The 19001-nt window shown below is 33.8% G+C and overlaps 1 protein-coding gene across 12 annotated transcripts in view; it reads left to right on the top strand.

Moving 5' to 3' along the window:
- Positions 1 to 19001, top strand: part of LOC113517221 (potassium voltage-gated channel subfamily H member 8-like) — a 78048-nt gene that overhangs the window by 41701 nt on the left and 17346 nt on the right. For all 12 annotated transcript variants that reach the window (XM_052894637.1, XM_052894636.1, XM_031912463.2 and 9 more), the window contains exons 4-5: positions 16370 to 16600; positions 18096 to 18233. In XM_052894637.1, the coding sequence (XP_052750597.1) occupies positions 16370 to 16600; positions 18096 to 18233 (369 nt within the window). The remainder of the gene's footprint in view (positions 1 to 16369; positions 16601 to 18095; positions 18234 to 19001) is intronic.

The raw sequence follows: 19001 nt of genomic DNA, 5'->3' as shown, positions 1-19001 counted from the left end.
TTGTTATCACATTGACCAGGTGGTTTGATATAAAATTTTATTTCTAATGTTTCTTATTCAACACGGGTATCCTTACTAATTATAAATGTGAAAATGAGTTTTTACTTGATTACGTCTTAACGGCTCAATCAAACTTTATAAAATTATATATAATTATAATTATGTATGTAATTATGGAGTAAGACAGGCTACTTTTATTCAATATATCTAGGATATGGATATGGACTAATATATGATATATTATTTTAATTTATGGTATATATAAAAGGTAATATTGAAAATCTTAAACTACTCGTATCATCAGCAGTTCTGTTGTGACACCCCTCCACGAGTAATAGTAATATGAAATTACAATCACTCATTTTCACAGAGAAAATCTAATATCCTGAAACCTTTCATAAATCCTATCTGTTTAGGAGACTCTACGGAGTTCAGTTATTTCTCAGATATGACTTTCTCGTAAATTAAAACTGTCTCAATAGCGAAGAAGATATCATCTTTCTCCGGTGCCTCTTATAGAATTATATTACAATCGATTTGAGATCAATAAAACCTGAATTATTAATTAACGTTCACTGATTTGAAAATGTTTAATGGATATGAAAGATACCTACAAATTCTTAATAAACGATTGAACCTGAAATATTAAATGCTGAGTGTTCCCAGTGGGGAGAATAAAAAACTCGTAAAGAGGGCGGTATTGAAATCTACAGCGAATGTGAACGCAATTCAATGGGCAATCATTTTTACTTTCCGCAATGCTTTATATTAAATAATATATAGCAATGGATTAAACATTGCCATTATACCTACCTCATCGACATCTTACATAGTAAATATATCATCTATACAAACTTTAATGTTCCTTGCTCAATTGAATTCTACATCTGTACGTCATTTATGAAGTACAATTTCACGAACTGCAATTTGTTATAGGTATGTTATACTGTAAGTACTATATAGTACTTTAAAATTTCAAAGTCTATTTCTAGAATTTATTTCTATGAAATTTGTGCTTACGCAACCCGTAGTACCTACTTATGAGCTTAAATTTGATGTGCATCATATTACTGAAGTAGTTTGATTGCAGATTAAATCGGTGAATATGGCGCCAGTTTCAATTAAATAGTTATTTCTGTGTCTTGTGAATCGTCGGCGCATTGACCGGCCATGCAACCAACGGTTGTAAAATTAGCTACAGATTCGCGAGCATGCACCACGGCAGTCATGACCGCGATAAAGTTATTTCTAGTGTTATAATGGAATTCATATTATGCCACAACGGTAATCCCACTAATATTATAAACGTTAAAGTTTACAAAGATGCATGGATGACTGTTTCTCAGTCATCTAAATATTGTTTGCATGAATAACTAAACACATTTGAATAATACTTTGGAGTTAAAAACAATTTATAAAAAATAGCTAGCTACATCAATAACTCAGACGTGGTTACCATTCCATTTTAACTAATTAAAAAACATAAGCAGATTTCATATATTTTAAAATTATTCTTTGAGGAGCAAGCTTCCGTGCTTTGGATATGAAAATTAAACCTAAATGATTTTTAAGGTTACAATAAGCGACATAAACTGCAATCCTATTCTATATATCCTATTCTATGCCGGAACCTACACAGCTAAATAATATATGTACATGCAGTATATTGAATGGCACACAAGCCTAACTCATAAACTTGGATACCCTAATTTATAAGAAATCAGAGAACAAACATTTGCGGACTCCACAGAACACCCAGAAACGAGACAATTAAAAAAAATGTTCCTTAATTATCTTATTGAGAATCAAACCCAGGAAATTAGGAATATTTACTTACCAACGTGCCTACGAAGATGATAAATGCGCGAATCAAAAACTCTTTTTATAAACAAAACTTGTAAATTAAAATTTCTAAAAGTTGCGTCTGCTGCGATCGGTAATTGTTCTGACAGTTAATTAACTAATTAGAGTTGAATGAAGCCATTACTGATTGATGAAGTTTTAACTGCGGTTTTACTTTGCCTTTAAAACAAACAGTATAATGTCATTATATAACATTTTACGCTTTCATGAATAAGTACAGTTTTGTCTCAATCTAAATATTTTTCTATTATTATGATAAATCTAATACCTTCATCATCATCATCATGTCAACCCTTAACCGTCCACTACATATAATCCTCTACATAAAACACAACATAAAATCCCCCAAGGCCTCCCCCTTGGAGGATTTTGCCAGTAGTTTCCACGCTTGGCAAGCGGATTGGCAACCGCAGTCAGGCTTTAGAGATGTTTTAAGAGGAACACTACTGCCCATCCCTCACCGTCCCTTAGTCGTCTTTTACGACACCCACAGGAAAGGAAGGGGTGACCTATTCTATGCCGGAACCACACGGTCATATATATTTAGTTCTCAGTACCTTCATATATATTTATAATTGATAAAATAATTTTTCCTACCTTACTATCAATACAAACCCAAAAGTACTAAGTTTAAAAATCTGAAATTTATAACAGATAATAATAATCATCCACTAAGAAAGAATTTTTGAAAATTTCAACTTAAAGGAGAAACACATGACATCACGCATATAAAGCTTAAACGTAAAAAACGTAAACAAAAAAAAGATTTTCACAATGACAACAAAGATCCCATCGATTGGAAAAATAATCCTCAAACATAAACACAGATACGTAGAAAAATACTGAATTTAGAAGCTTTTCCTTTTAGAAGTCGCTTAAAATATATATAACGCTGTGACATTAGTACGAGTACTTGCACGTATCTTACTTACCCACATGAACCTTACAAAATTCTACGACATATAACCTTTCCATTGTGTTATTTTGTTTTAGACAGCTCAATTTTATTTACTTTATACATTTTTTATCTTACCGTCGAAATAACAAAGGTGATGTTTTTCTGGTATATGGATGTATATATATATTAATATTAAGTACGTTCACGCAACGTGTAGGCTTCAATTGTGAATAAATCTAGATTTTTTTTTATTATTTATTAGCTACACCTGCGAGAATCAGTACATAAGTACCTATATTTGCTAAATTAAGATATAACCTACCCATGTACCAAATTTTATTTAAATCATCCATCCTTACAAACTTTCACATTTATTATATCTATTATAATAATAAACTATAATGTTTAGTTAAGCTTCGTATATTATATCATATATTATGAATGTTTTTATACAAATTACTTCAGAGTGACAAAACTTATGACAAAGAAAATTATAATTAGGAAGTAATGAAATAAATTTTTTTCTAAAGAAAATACTAATTTAACTTACGGCAATTCGCACTTGACCGTTTTATTAAGAGTGTCATTAGATTCCCCTTTATAGTAGTTATATAACTAAACTTAAGTATTTTATTTAAAATAAATACGGCATTAGTAATCTAGCAGTTTTGATTTTATTACTTTGCCATACACATTTACTTGTTTAAAAACGGTTTAAATTTGATCGCTTCAAATATCCCACGTAAGTATAGAGTATCCTAATAAACATCGAAATATTTTAAATGTTTATTATACACACGAGACAACTTCCTATTTAGAGGTCTTGAATTGAATACAATTATTTATTAATTCATCACCATATTTATATATGTACTCGTAATATAGTATCTAAGAATACATCTATATGAAATTGGCTATATTGGGATCTATTAATTAAATAGGTACCTAATATTTTTATTGAACATACTTACCTAATAAATAATGAATTGCTTAATTATATCATTTCGTAGGAATATAATAAAACAATTATCGATTATCTGGCATATTCTCCTCTAAACAGAAACTTACATTAGAGACAGGTAAGGAACACAAATACTAAGAGTACTTCTGTAGAAATGTAGAGATGTGGGCTTGATGATATTTATATATATAAATTCAGAAGGAGTGAAAGAAAGAAAGACTTAGTACGAGATTGTATAATTAATAATATTTACATTAAATAAATCTAGATATAATAAGTCGCGATACAAAATATAGTTCCGTCAAAATTGCTAAGACAAGAAGATTGTCAAGAACGTCACTATTTATTTTTCTGTCACTATATAGGTTTGAAAAAGGTTGGTAGCCTACATCACTCTCCCCCATGAGACCTGGTTAAGGGCGATAGAAATCTGGAAATCGGACACGACGTCCAGAACGAGTAGTCCTAGCTACAGGATTGTTCGTGTCTTGGTTGTTAAGTGTAGTGTGATCGTTTAAAATGTAGGCAGGTTTCAACCTATCTATAGAAACAGTGACTTCTTTACCTTTGATTAGCAATTTAAAGGTTTTGTCACCTCTGAGCAATACAAGATAAGGTCCTGTACGAGGTTTGTCCGGAAAGTGCGTATAAAAGTTTTTTAAAAATTTTATTTTACAATTATTCAGGTAAATCAATTTTATCCCCTTCAAAGTACTCCCCCTGTGACATAATGCACTTGTGCCAACGCCGTTTCCACTGTGAGAAGGCTCCTTGAAAGTCCTCTGGTTGTAGGTTTCTCAGCTGCCCCGTCGTAGCTTTTTTTATCTCATTTATGTCCCCCAAATGCCGCCCCCGAAGTACCAATTTGGTTTTTGGGAACAAGAAGAAGTCACACGGGGCCAAATCCGGCGAATAGGGGGGGTGTTCGGTCACCGTAATGGAATTTTTACTCAAAAACTCACGGACAACAAGAGAGGTGTGGGCAGGGGCATTGTCGTGGTGAAGAATCCAACGCCCCTCTCGCGCCAATTCTGGACGAACTCGTGCCACACGAGCTTTGAGGCGTCTGAGCACATCGACGTAGAATTTTCCATCAACTGTCTGGCCTGGAGGGACGAATTCTTGATGGACAATCCCCCGAACATCGAAAAAAACAATCAACATTGTCTTGACATTTGAGCGGGATTTTCTTGATTTTTTTGTTCGTGGTTCCCCGGATGTCTTATCGAATTAGATCGGCAAAAATTTCACGGCCATTCTTGCCGAGTTTCGAGAGAAACTTGATTACGACGCGCTGCTCTTCAACGGAAGCGGGCTCCATGCCGACGGGGTTTCGTTAAGAGGTAACTTCACAGATGGCGTGACAAGCCAGTTCGCACCGCACGGCGGTCAGACCAGAACTGAAGCATTGTTAGGGACATAAGGAAGGGGTCCTGCGCTTACCTGGCCTCCCCACTCCTCTTTCTCGCATTCCAGAACACTTTTATACGAACTTTCCGGACAGACCTCGTATATGCTGGTTGGAGAGAACTACGCAATGCGTCTTCGCGAAGGAAAACGTAATTGGTAGTGGCAAGATCTTTGAAAATAAATATTTTGTCACTTCTATGACGAGAAGCAGCAACAGGTTTGATTTTATTGGCGAATAAACGTAAACGAGCCATAAAATCAGTGACATCAGTAGAACCTTCCAAATGGCGGTCGAAAAATTCGCCTGGAAGCCTTAAAGGTTCTCCATAAGTAAGTTCTGCTGAAGAAGCTTGTAAGTCTTCCTTAAAAGAACTTCGTATGCCCAATAGTACCCACGGAAGAGATTCCGTCCAAGTACTATTCGCATGACACATGATGGAAGTCTTAAGCTGCCTGTGAAATCTTTCAACAAGGCCGTTAGACGCTGGATGGTAGGCTGTAGTTCGTTTGTGTTCGAACCCTGTAATCTGAGATAATTGTTCGAACAGCGCCGATTCAAATTGGCGGCCACGGTCCGTAACAATTTGTTCAGGACAGCCAAATCTAGCAATCCAGCCTGAAAGTAAAGCCTTGGCGACAGTTTCAGCTGAAATATCGGTTATCGGTATTGCTTCAGGCCACCTTGTAAAACGGTCGATGGCAGTGAGACAATACCGATAACCCTGAGACAGAGGCATGGGACCGACAAGGTCAATATGTACTACCTTAAATCGTGCTCGAGGTAAGTTGTAAGTGCCTAACGGAGCAGACACGTGACGACTTACTTTAGATCGCTGACAAGCCAGACAAGTCTTAGCCCACACTCTGCAGTCCTTTCTGATGCCGGGCCATACAAAGCGTTGAGCTACCATTTTAGCAGACGCGTTAGACCCGGGGTGGCTCAGAAAATGAAGGCTGTCGAATACTACCTTTCTGAGGGTTTTGGGAACAAATGGTCTAGGAGTTGTTGTACTGATATCACAATACAATGAGATACAACTCCCAGGTAATTCTCGTTTCTCTAGACGTAAAGAATTTGGTTCATCTAGATAATGAGATAATTCAGGATCAGTTTCCTGTGCTTCAGCTATGGCTTTCAAACTGACTGGTGTTTGCAATTCATCAACACGTGATAATGTATCAGCCACAACATTATTTTTACCCGAAATATGACGAATGTCAGTGGTAAACTGGGAAATATAATCTAAATGTCTATACTGCCTAGGCGAACAGTTGGCTTTCCGTTCATGGAAAGCGAAACTGATCGGTTTATGGTCAGTATAGACTGTAAAATGTCTAGCCTCAAGCATATGACGAAAGTATTTTATTGCATCATAAATTGCCAACAAGTCTCGGTCATATGGTGAGTACTTTTGTTGAGAAGGGCTGAGTTTCTGGGAAAAGAATGCTAAAGGTTCCCATGCACCATTCTTAAATTGTTGAAGTACTGCACCAATAGCTGTATCAGAGGCGTCTGTGACTAAAGCTAGCTTACATTCACAATCTGGATGAGCTAACAGTGCAGCGTTCGAGAGACTTTCTTTACAGGCTTCAAAGGCTTTCAATGTGTCTCCAGTTAAATTAATAGGACTAGAGCCTTTAACTGTACCTGCCAAAAGAGAATTAAGTGGAGCCTGGATTTGGGCAGCATGAGGCAGAAAACGCCTATAAAAATTTATCATGCCCAAAAACCTTCTAAGCTGCCTTACATCTTTTGTTGGAGGAAAGTCCTTGATCGCCTGCACTTTAGTATCCAGGGGCCTAGTACCTTTTTCGGAAATTCGATAGCCTAAAAAGGTTACTTCCGATACGCCAAAGACCGATTTTGCAGTATTAATTACAATATTGTATTCTTTCATCCTGGCAAAGACAATACGTAAATGCTGCTCATGTTCAGCTTCAGATTTGGAGAAAATGAGGAAATCGTCCAAATAACAGTAACAGAAATCCAATCCCCTAGTCACCTCATCAACAAATCTTTGAAAAGTTTGACCTGCATTTCTTAAACCAAAGGTCATATACGGAAATTCGTATAGACCAAATGGGGTTGTAATGGCAGTCTTCGGTATGTCCTGAACGCTTACGGGTATTTGATTATAGGCTTTAACAAGATCAATAGTAGAAAACACTTTACATCCAGAAATGGAATGAGTAAAATCATGAATATGTCTAATCGGATACCTATCAGGAATCGTCCGTGCATTTAGCATACGGTAATCTCCGCAAGGACGCCAACCGTTATCTTTTTTCGGAGCTAAATATAATGGCGATGCCCACGGACTCTCTGAAGGCCTAGCTGTGCCATTAGCCAACATGGACTCAAACTCTTGTTTGGCAATTTTCAACTTGTCCGGAGCAAGACGCCGGGGATTGCAATGCACGGGTGGGCCAGGTGTAGTGCGTATGTGATGAACTGTGTTGTGTGAAATAGTCCTATGTACCCCTGCTGGTCGTGTAATTTCAGGAAAATCAATTAAAATATTATGAAATTTAGAATCACCTATCAAAACTTTTACAGACTGTATTGTATTGGATGGGTGTGAAAGTGAAGCTGTAGCAGTGAGTGTAGTGGTATTATCTACTAAACGTTGATTGCGACAGTCAACCATTAAATTGTAAAAGGATAAAAAATCTACACCTATAATACACTTTGTTACATCAGCGACTACAAAACGCCATGGAAACTGTCTACGTAGACCTAAGTCTAGGTTTAAATGTGCGTAACCGTAGGTATCAATGACGCTACCATTAGCAGCACGCAGTTGATAATTGGTCTTGGGCCGACGTTGTCGTAGTAGTGATCGTGGAAAGACACAGAGATCGCTTCCGGTGTCGACGAGAAACTGAGTCTTTGTATTCCGATCCATAACGAAAAGGCGACTACAGGAGGTTGGGCAATCGCTGGTCGCCGCTATCGATTGCCTTGTTAGTTTTCCTGATTGTAATCGCATGGCTTGATACAATTGTTAGCTTTACTGCCAAACTTATGGTGATACCAACAAACGGGAAATTTCTTATAATTAGAATGAGACCTTGATGCTGATCGGCTACGTTGAGGCTTCCTAGATCTGGAGCGCTGGCGACGATTTAGTTGCATGGTAAGTGACTTTACTTGCTTGCGCAACTCCGCTATTTCATTCGCCATATGATTGCTAGAACTTGGTCCTGCAGCTGCATCATCACGAGCTGTCGCTTCAACTTGAGGTGAACGTGGTGCGAGATCCATAATTCTATCTGCTAGATCCGCTAACACATCTAAATCTGCGTTAGGTTGTGCCACAAGGATGGTCTGAATACGAGGAGGAAGACGGCTGGTCCAAATAGTTTGAAGAAATTCATCTGGTACCTTAGGTCCGGCTAAGCTCTGCAAATGCCTTAAAAATTGCGAAGGCTTACGGTCGCCTAGCTCCTCGTGCATTAGCAATTGTTTCACCTTCTTCTCTTTGGATGCACTAAGGCGCTTAACCAACTCCGATTTAAGCTTTTCATACTTTCCCTCTGCTGGCGGACTGATAATAATGTCTTTAACTTCTTTAGAAAATTGATGGTCTAGTTGTCCGACTACATAATTAAATTTTGTTAGATCGCTAGTAATTTTTGAAATAGCAAATTGGCCTTCGACTTGAGCAAACCATATCTCTGGCTCTTCTGGCCAAAATGGTGAAACTTTAATTGCGACTTTAAATACCTCGGATGACGTGTCGTCTCGTACTGTGGAAACGGTGCCGCTCTCCGTCATTTTTTTTTCTTCCAAAAATCGATGAATGAAAATGTTCAAAAGGGAGTCACCAATGTAGAAATGTAGAGATGTGGGCTTGATGATATTTATATATATAAATTCAGAAGGAGTGAAAGAAAGAAAGACTTAGTACGAAATTGTATAATTAATAATATTTACATTAAATAAATCTAGATATAATAAGTCGCGATACAAAATATAGTTCCGTCAAAATTGCTAAGACAAGAAGATTGTCAAGAACGTCACTATTTATTTTTCTGTCACTATATAGGTTTGAAAAAGGTTGGTAGCCTACACTTCTATTTTTAGACACATACATATGTGAAGCAAAATGAAAAGACTCGCGTGTTAAAAGTGTCTCTGACGACCGTTAAGAAAATTGCTGATGAAAATCGTGTTTACACAACAGGATTACCTAACATGTACTTGCAAATGACAACTAACGAGGATATTTTTTTTAATGCAACTTAGAATGAACTTTTGTTAAAAATATTCTTTTTTTAAATTGATATTATATTAAATTATACTAAATGGAAATTATTAAAATTCACTTAACTATTGCTTTTATATGCGATCTTCAACTAAAGTCTTTCCTGTAATATTGACGTCGTTATAATTAAGTTTGAGTTTCATTTCACGCTGTTCCAGCGATGCGTGAACCAGTCTGCCTCAAGTATAGAGCACTAAAAGGAAAACGCCATTTCGTGGTCTGCTGGAAAAGGAAAAGCTATAAAATCAACGCTGCCAGACATGCCAACTATATAAATATAACAACATTATAAAACTATGCTGGATTAAAAAAGTATATAATATAACAAATGTTTTATTCAAATTACTTTGAAAAAAATATCCAGCACTAACTTTTAAAATTTATTTTTAAAACTTATGTTCATTTTTAATTAATGATCCTGAATATAAAAAAATATATAATTTTGCTATGTTTGTCGTTACCGATAATTGTTTCGTCTTCACATGGAAGTCTTCTTCAAGTTGAATACGGTGCTTACGTCACGGCGTCTCGCTTCATTAAATTCCCGATATCCAGTATCGACTTTAGAATTCGTATCTATTGAAAAATTCAATCTTGGCTTAGTAACGCCTGTTGGAATCCGAAAGGTTTAGATCTAAATGAAATTAAAATGTCGATAAATTGTGTTACGGATTTTTATAATTTTTGTGTCTGTTTTTATCTATTTATGATGATAATGATATTGTTATATAATTTATACCACGCATATGTGGCCTTATGTGATTGCCCCTGGGTGTCGAGGCAACTAACCATAGGTACGTTACTAACGAAATATTACGCGCCTATGAGTAATCAAGTTAACTTCTGGGGAGAAATATATCACGTTGCTCACTCTACACCGTACCTATTTATTTTATATAGCACTAGTGTTCTACCCTGGCTTTACATGATTGCAAACATATAGACCTTCTATAAAAATATCTGAATCCATGCCTGTCCAAATGTTCTTCAGAAAAATCCGATGCGTGATTTAAAAGAAATAAGCGAAGTTACAAACAATTACTTTGTTTTATACTGCTTAAAGTTTTACTAAAAACGGTAATTGTGAGGGTCATTGTAAAAAAAAAAAGCATCTTCTTATTTATTAAAAATATTAATATTTTATTTTTATTTTGGGATACAAAATTAATTTTATTTAAAAATTAAACAAAATATAATTGTTACTTACACCACTTTGCACTAACATAATTGGGCATAAGTAACTAAAATATAATTAATTCAATTAGTGATTATTAGAAAAGCAATTATAATTTTTATTTATTTAAACTTTATTAATAAATAAAATGTACGCTTGTCGATGGCGATTTAATAGTATATATTAAAACTAAAAAGTGAAATTTATAACTTAATATACTTTCTATTGTTTTTAGTTAAATAAGCTAATACATCTCTAATATTCTATATGGAGTTAGGAAGATAGCAAAAATCGATATCAAAATAATTCAGTAATCGATATGTGTATGAAAAAAATGTTGCAAAATTACGAATAAGTTTCCTCTTAATATAAAATAAAGTAGCAAAATATGTGCATACGTTACATTACTACATTATGTGTAATACATAACGTGAGATAGTATTTAAGTACCTACTAAACAAAAAAACATTATATGATTACTTTTTTGAACTGGAACGCCATCTTACCCGGAAATTTTAAATCGTAAATTACTTCAGTTATAAATCATAAAGGCGTTTATAGGATTTTAGATAAAATGTGAAATATGACCACGAATTTTATTTTTAAAATATTATTATTATAACATCTGTTATTAATCAACCAACTGTCAGAGATAGACTCCATGTTTTTGTTTCTTAATGCTCACTACAGAAATATCAAGCACAGTACGAGTAATAGACAGTTATAATCAAATACGAGTATTATGAGAAAAAGGATAACAAAACAAGTAGATTTTTTTCTATAAAAAAGCCACCGGCTTCAATTGAGGTAAAACCAGTTATTTTGATTAAAAACCAAACAATTACTCCAATTTTGATGAAATTTCTATGAAACCAATGTGAAAATATATCTATTCAGATTAAAAAAGGATTTACAAATTGGTTTTATAAATGACGGAGTTCTAAGATAACAGACATAAAAAATACAACCGAATTTAAAAACCTCCTTATTTTTTCGAAGTCAATTTAGAGTATATACTAATGTAAATAAACATGTAGAAGCAAGACTACCGTTATTATGTTGTAACACATTTCTTAATTGATGACTTTCAAAAACCCTCGTTTCATAAGTAAAACCCGCCTAGAAGCGTGTCAGACTCGCATTAATTGGGTTCCATAGTTCATGTGTTACGGTTTTAACTTGGCGTGATTAATATTAAGTGACTGAAACAATTTTGGACTGTAGGTGGTATTCTACTTATAATACTTAGCTGCGGAATATAAGAGCAATCCTATTACGTAACTTTCTTACCTATTTTTTAAGTAAGAATGACAAATTAACGGCACATTTATCAGCTTCCTGCATGCTTAATAATTTCACTGTATTTATAATTTTTGTAACAGCACTATTGGGACAGGCAAACAGATGTCTTTTTTATATAAAAAATATATTTATCTGCTATAAAGTAGATATAGATTTTTAAATAAAAACTACTTAAGCTAACCTGGTTTTAGTAAACTACTTACAATTGTTATCCGCATTAAGAAACAAGATTATCAATCGTAACAAAATTAATATGGAACCGACACGAGAGTAAACCCCGTAGATAAGTTAAATCACATCAAAATGAATTCTCTATATCAATTTAAAATTGTCGAAAATAGCATTAAAAGGATACACGGACGATAATATTATGTATATTGCAAAAAAAAAACAAGCGAATTGAGAACCTGCATGCAGTCATTGTAGTAAATAACATTTCATAGCACATTGCACATTGCTTAACAAAATTCTATATTCCCTAGTTAAGTTGAAGGATTTTATATCTAGACAACAAAGAATTGAGTTTCAGTAATATTACTTATTACCGTAGAAAATTTTAAAGTTTCTCTAAATTATAAAATTTTTTTGACAATATTTAATAAATTTGGCTCATATTATAAATTAAAAGTCATAACAGAAGCCATGCTTTTTGCCACTATTTTACATTATTATAGAAAGAAATTTTCCCAACAGTGGCAGGTTAAAGATTGTGAACGCCACGACTTATTGTTGTGATGATAAAAATGATTAATGTGAAAGTTTAATGATAAATAATGAGATAGTCTGTACCTAGAAATCCAATGTTTTGGTTTTTAATAGTTCTTTTATTTTATAAACATCAAGCAAAACAAAAGAAATCGATATTTTCATATTTTTGAAATTTTTCATATAAAATGAGATGCCTTTGAATAGACATTATAAAATAACCAGAAATTCCAGGAGTTGTTTTGATTAGGCACCACCTCCGTGAGAAACAAACATTCAGTTTGTGGTAAAAATAGAAAAGTTTGCCATTGCCTTTTTTAATACTGTAAGTGAAAAATTAAAAATAAACTTAATAAACTTTTATAATGGTTATTGTAACCAAAACATAAATCATTTATTTATTTATATGTTATTGTAAAAGCATCAATGTCAACGGGTAATATGGTGTACAATATATAACTATTTACCAAAAAAGAATTTTAAAAATATTACAGTTACAAAGAGATTATAGCTCCAACATAGATAATAATAATAATGTAAATCAATATAGATATATCTGTAACTATTTATCTACAACACTTTTCACTTTTTTCACCACATAATCACATTCCTGTTTTACCAAAAATTGACTGATAGAGAATGCTATATTCAGTCCGCCTTTTGTACGTAACATTTTTTTATAATGTCAATAAAGAATAAGTAAATAAAAACATGGTTTTATTAAACATTTTATTGATATAAAATTTCTTCCAGAATGTTTCATTTAGTACCCTAGAGCTGAGTTCAAATCAGTCATGTATAATATATACATACATATTGGTCGCGCTTGTATACATACCTATAATACATAAATCTATTTACTTTAATAGAATACGATTGATCTGTATATGAATAAAAATTATCAAAATCATTTTTAAGTCAATAATATTTTCACATTAAATGAACTATTTGTAACTTCAAGCTATTTGCGTGTAATGCATTTAGCCGGTCGGTTTTAATTAATCATCATCGTCGTTCATCTGTTAAATCTAGTTGACCCTCTATTAGGAGGTTTTGCCAGTAGTTGCCATGCTTGGCAGGCGGGTTAGCAACCGCAGTTAAGCGTTAGAGATGTTTTAAGAGAGACGCTGCTACCCATCCTTCGACCATTAAGTTCCCTTAGTTGCTTCTTACGACACAGACGGAAAAGAAAGGATTGGCCTATTCTACGCTGAGACCACACAGCAAGATATATAAAACTAATTAAATATTTTTCCACATTTGATATCTCTTTATATTCTATTAATGTAAATTGGACTCTCTTTTCCACGCTTAGTCTCTCATTTGGCCTATTGTGCGTATTATATTCTATTATACATATGTAGCTTTTATTAATTAAAAATTTGACTCGAAAATATGTGAGTGAATAATTAAAAAAGTTAGCCATAAAGACACTTTCGTAATATACGAGTGCATATAACATATGACAGATATGGGCCATAGCTATAATCAGCCTCAACTTTTTAATACTGCCCACAACAAATTATAATAACAAATTTCTTATAAAACTTCTTGTCAGATTAAATTTCATTTCAAAATAACATATTAGTTTTTGCGTTTTAAATATAGAAAGAGTCCCTTTCAATACATAAAGATGAACAACTTTTAGTATGGGTATAAGATTCCATTTGGACTTTTTTAACATAGCTCCTTTAAAGTTACACAAGAAAAAGGTCTTAGTATGCATCAATGGGGTTCCTTCGAAGGGCAAGTGCGTTGTTAGGTAAGTTGTTTTTTAAGTGGGAGTTCGATAATAATAGCTCTTATAGTACAATTTTGAAGAAGACTTGACCCGGTGGGTTAAGTCCATTTTTAAATAATGCTGAAAGCAAATATTTTGTAATAATACGGGAAATTCCTTTTCAATGCCAACTTACATAATGAGGACAAAAACCTCTTGTTATGAGTGCGAACATGCGTAAAATTTTCTTTTTTTTTTTTTTTTAAGTTGCAGTAATTTTGTTGGTTATGCGTTTAGATATCATACAGATTTTGTTTTTATTATTAAATATATCAATAAGTGGATTTTTTCATAGGTGAAAATAAAATAGTATTCCAAGCGCCATCGGTACACGCTGACGTGGGCATCAATAAGAAACGATAGGTGAAGATAGGTCCGTTGACCCATCATGACAAATTCAATAAGAATTAACCACGACGATTTCCAGGGAGAACCTCATGCAGGTCGACCAGATAGGATTTATAGCTAGCAATAGGGCTGTTAGACCCCATTGCCAGCAATCCCTTCTCTTCTATATAAGTAGATTAAAATGAAATGACATACAAAGCTATCATAGACACATCCTATTTTCTTAATAAGGTAAGTATCCTTATTACGTATTCGATGGTAAAATCTAGTTACTGAACCTATCTACTTAGGTACCTACTTGCAATAGTCAAATAAAAAAAAAATATTTTGCCAACTTCACAAAAATTGGTAATGAAGATACAAATAGACAAATATATTGAAGAGTTTGTGTTATATTTGCCATGAAACAGCATTACACAATGATGTCTATTTAAAGAGCAAGGAAACGTGAGTCTTAGCAACTTAATCTTTTGAAATAGCAGTACGTGAAGAATAACATGAGCATCATTTTGATTCGTGATGTCCATTGTCATATTTAAGTCTTTAATAACCAATCCCGTCGAACTTAGCCAGTGGCCAGTGGATTTTAATGAATTACAGAAGCTTATTAGAGAACAAGAATTTAGGGACTACTCACACTTATTCAACTCCATTCGCGTTTCGCTGAACGATTTTGGTCACACTTATACAGCTCAGCTTTTATCAGCCGCATACGGCTTTGTAAGAATGAGAAAAGCCGTCATAGCGTGCTATCTCCGCTGAAACGCTTATCTACTGCGTACGGCGTTGAATATGCTGCATTTCGTAAAAATAAAATAATTATAATTACTATAAAATATATTTGCACTCTTTAATCCTTGCGTACATAATGATTACGCAATAATAAATCAAATCAATGCAAAAACAATACAGGTCGCAACTTGTCGACAAGGAGTCGCGAAACATCCCTGTAAAGAGCTGTTTCACCGCATTTGTCAGTGAATACGGCGGAACAGCGGTAAACGCAGCAGAACAGCGCTGAACGCTCTCTATAGCATTCGCATGATAAATACACATTTATCCACATTTTATACTGAGTTGCCACGAAAGCAGAATAGACGCGAAAAGCTGAATGGGTGCGTACACCTCTCCATACAAAATCGTTGTTTTCTATGGACAAAAACTGAATAGAGCTGAATAAGTGTGAGTAGTCCCTTAATCATCGTCCACCTAGCTGTATATGAGTTTATAAGTTCTTGACTATTTAATTATAGTGTGCTGAAAATCATTACTTTTTTTTATACTACCTTAACACGATCGCAATTCTAATATTTAAATATTTTAAACCTACCTATCTGCACTAAGTACATATACCGTAAATTATTTTAAAATGTATAAATGACAACAAATATATTTTTATGATCTATTCTTAAGTGGTTTTTATTTTATATCACCCCCGCTCTTAAATAACACTCATGATTAAAAATGATAAATGACTCTACTAGGTAACATATAAAATAGCACTGTACAATGTCATATGTGATGTACAATCTAAGAAAGTTTCGGGGATTACAATTCATCCCATTATCAAAATTATCTTTGAACAATTCTACGGCTTATATACTAATTTTCTGAAAGCGATTAAAAATCTCTAATATACTTCATTTTGTATTGTTTACAGATAGCAATTTCGTCCTGGGCAATGCTCAAGTACCTGCGTACCCAATCGTATATTGCTCAGATGGATTCTGTGAGCTGACTGGGTGGGCACGAGCACACATCATGCAAAAGGGCTGTGCGTGCAAATTTCTACATGGACCGGACACCCGCGAGGAGCATCGACATGAGATCGATGCAGCTCTCGAATCCAAACACGAGCTCAAGCTCGAACTCATATTTTATAAAAAAATTGGTAAGCAGCATATTTTAACAATAAAGTTGAATAGGTACTGACAATGTTTGTATACATATACTGTTTATTTAGGTACTACTACCCTCATTCATCCCTTGTATAGTGGCTTAAACTGCTAAGTTAAATTTCTATGTGCTCTTTAATATTGCACTCTATAATTATAATTAATTTTAAAAAATCATCTATACATATTGATAACTTTTATTCGTTTATAAATTTTTTTCGAGGTTTTCCCAAGAGACTACAGCATGGGGTTCTTCAAAAGGGGGGTAAAGAGGTTTCTTCAGAGTCGGCAACACACACGTAATACCTCTAGTATTGCAGGTGTTCATAGGCTACGGTAACCACTTACCATTAGGTGGGCCGTATGCTTGTTTGCCACCTCAGTGGTATAAAAAAAAATGTATAAAATTTCATGATTTCTTCTGTTCTCTTTAATAAATCTATGGAAATAAATAAATATATAAATTATTGGAGATATTTATTGAAAACTTACGAAATTTGCGGCAGTTATTCAATAGATTTGATGCTCGTTCATTAAGAAAAATTCTTAACTACTATGGCAATATCCTATATTCCTATTCCATATCTCTTTACAATGGAAGTACGTATACTATACCTATATGTGTAGTGTTTAATTCTACTGAAACCAAAACCAAAATAATTTCCATGAAAATTCAAAGAATACATTGTTTATATTTTTCCAATCTAGTCACATTTAAACAATGTCAGCCTCATCAAAATTTCACATACGAATTGATCAAAGCTACTTTTTTAATTCCATTTCAAAGCGAGCTAGTGTTTGATTTGGGTCAGATCCGGAAATCAATTTATAAAATTACGGACCTTTTCTCTTTGAATCCGCTGCGTTTTTATGTTGAGTGGATACTACGTATGACTCGTCAACTCATGTTCCGTTTGAGCCAATTAGCTAATTTAAAGAATCTATTTTTTTTTATTACACAAAAATATTTTTAAGAACTTGTTGAAGTCTTTTCAAACAGTTTGCAATACGTTGTCCGAGCAACAATCGTAAACTCAAAACCAATAAGGGGTTTACGATTTCACTCGACAAAATTAAACTTTTACAAGCACGCAGATGTTTGTCGTCACCACTCATTTACTGCCTCTAAGAATGACGTAGTTATGGTATCTGGTATACTTGGAATCATTGCAAAAAGAAACAATAAACATTACATATTTAATTAGCTTAAATAATATTTTTTGTAAAATGCGTAACTGGCGGGTGTGACGGGGATCATGATTTTAGTGACATGTTGCCGTTGCCCCTGTTGCAGAAGTCAATAACACGAAATATTTGCGTATTTCCGTAAATCAATAATTGTGATTCAAAGATAACCACAACAATTTAAAAAGTATTTTCCTTATGTTCAATATCAATATACAATATATTACATTCATCAGTAGTTGTATCTACCCATCATAGTTGAAGGATTTCGTTGATCTTAAAATAATATTATTTTTTAATTCACAGGTACTCCTTTTTGGTGCTTGCTCGACATCGTCCCAATTAAGAATGAGAAACGAGAAGTGGTTTTATTTCTCGCCTCGTTCAAGGACATCACAAACACCAAGATGGCCGCCATGAACTCTAATGAGGATTTTGATAGCGGTAAGTACTTATAAAGGTTGTCTCTTGAAACTCTTGTAAAGAAAAATACTAGCTTCGAAAGTGATTACGAGAACCTGTTTTGTATTATATCGAGGTCTTGCTACCAGGCTATTTGATAACAATAATAATAATAATATTAAGTGAAGTTGTTGTCGGTTATGCATTTGTATTAACTCATACTGAGCACGTTGTTTTAGTGCTATAGGTACTTCTATAAGGTTGATAGCGTTAGATTGAGCTCCTGTAGCTCCCAGTTGGGCCTTAGCGAGTTGCGAGCATCACCGCACGGTAAAGTTCCTTACGACTGTTTGTATCAACTATCCACTATGTACCTACTAGTAGCATTGATATAATTAGTCTGTAGACAGTCTGAGTTGCATTACTTAGTTCAATTTCACTTTACAATATCTTAGTACACTTCATTACTTGACTACTTTTACCTACACAGACATTGATTATATTACTATTCCAAAAAGTACATACACATGAGGTTTTTAAATTGTTAAGGTAAATAACATGCTTATAAATCATTACGAATAAATAAACATATTTTCTGCTTCTATAACGATTATTCGTTCCCGAAATTTTTCACATAATTACATAATTAGGTATATACCAACCCAACCCACTTAACTTACATGTTTTCACATTTCAGTAATTTAATTTTCTCTTATTTCAGTAATTTAAAACCACCCTGAATTACTTCATTAATATTTATCTTATATGCTTAACATATCATTAGCATAAATAAACATTTCGTCATTACTA

This window comes from Galleria mellonella, unplaced genomic scaffold, assembly GCF_026898425.1.
Source record: "Galleria mellonella isolate WM207_F2 unplaced genomic scaffold, CSIRO_AGI_GalMel_v1 utg223, whole genome shotgun sequence".
NCBI lineage: Eukaryota > Metazoa > Arthropoda > Insecta > Lepidoptera > Pyralidae > Galleria > Galleria mellonella.
Note: the sequence above shows the minus strand (reverse complement) of the source record. Positions and strands in the feature narration are given on the sequence as shown.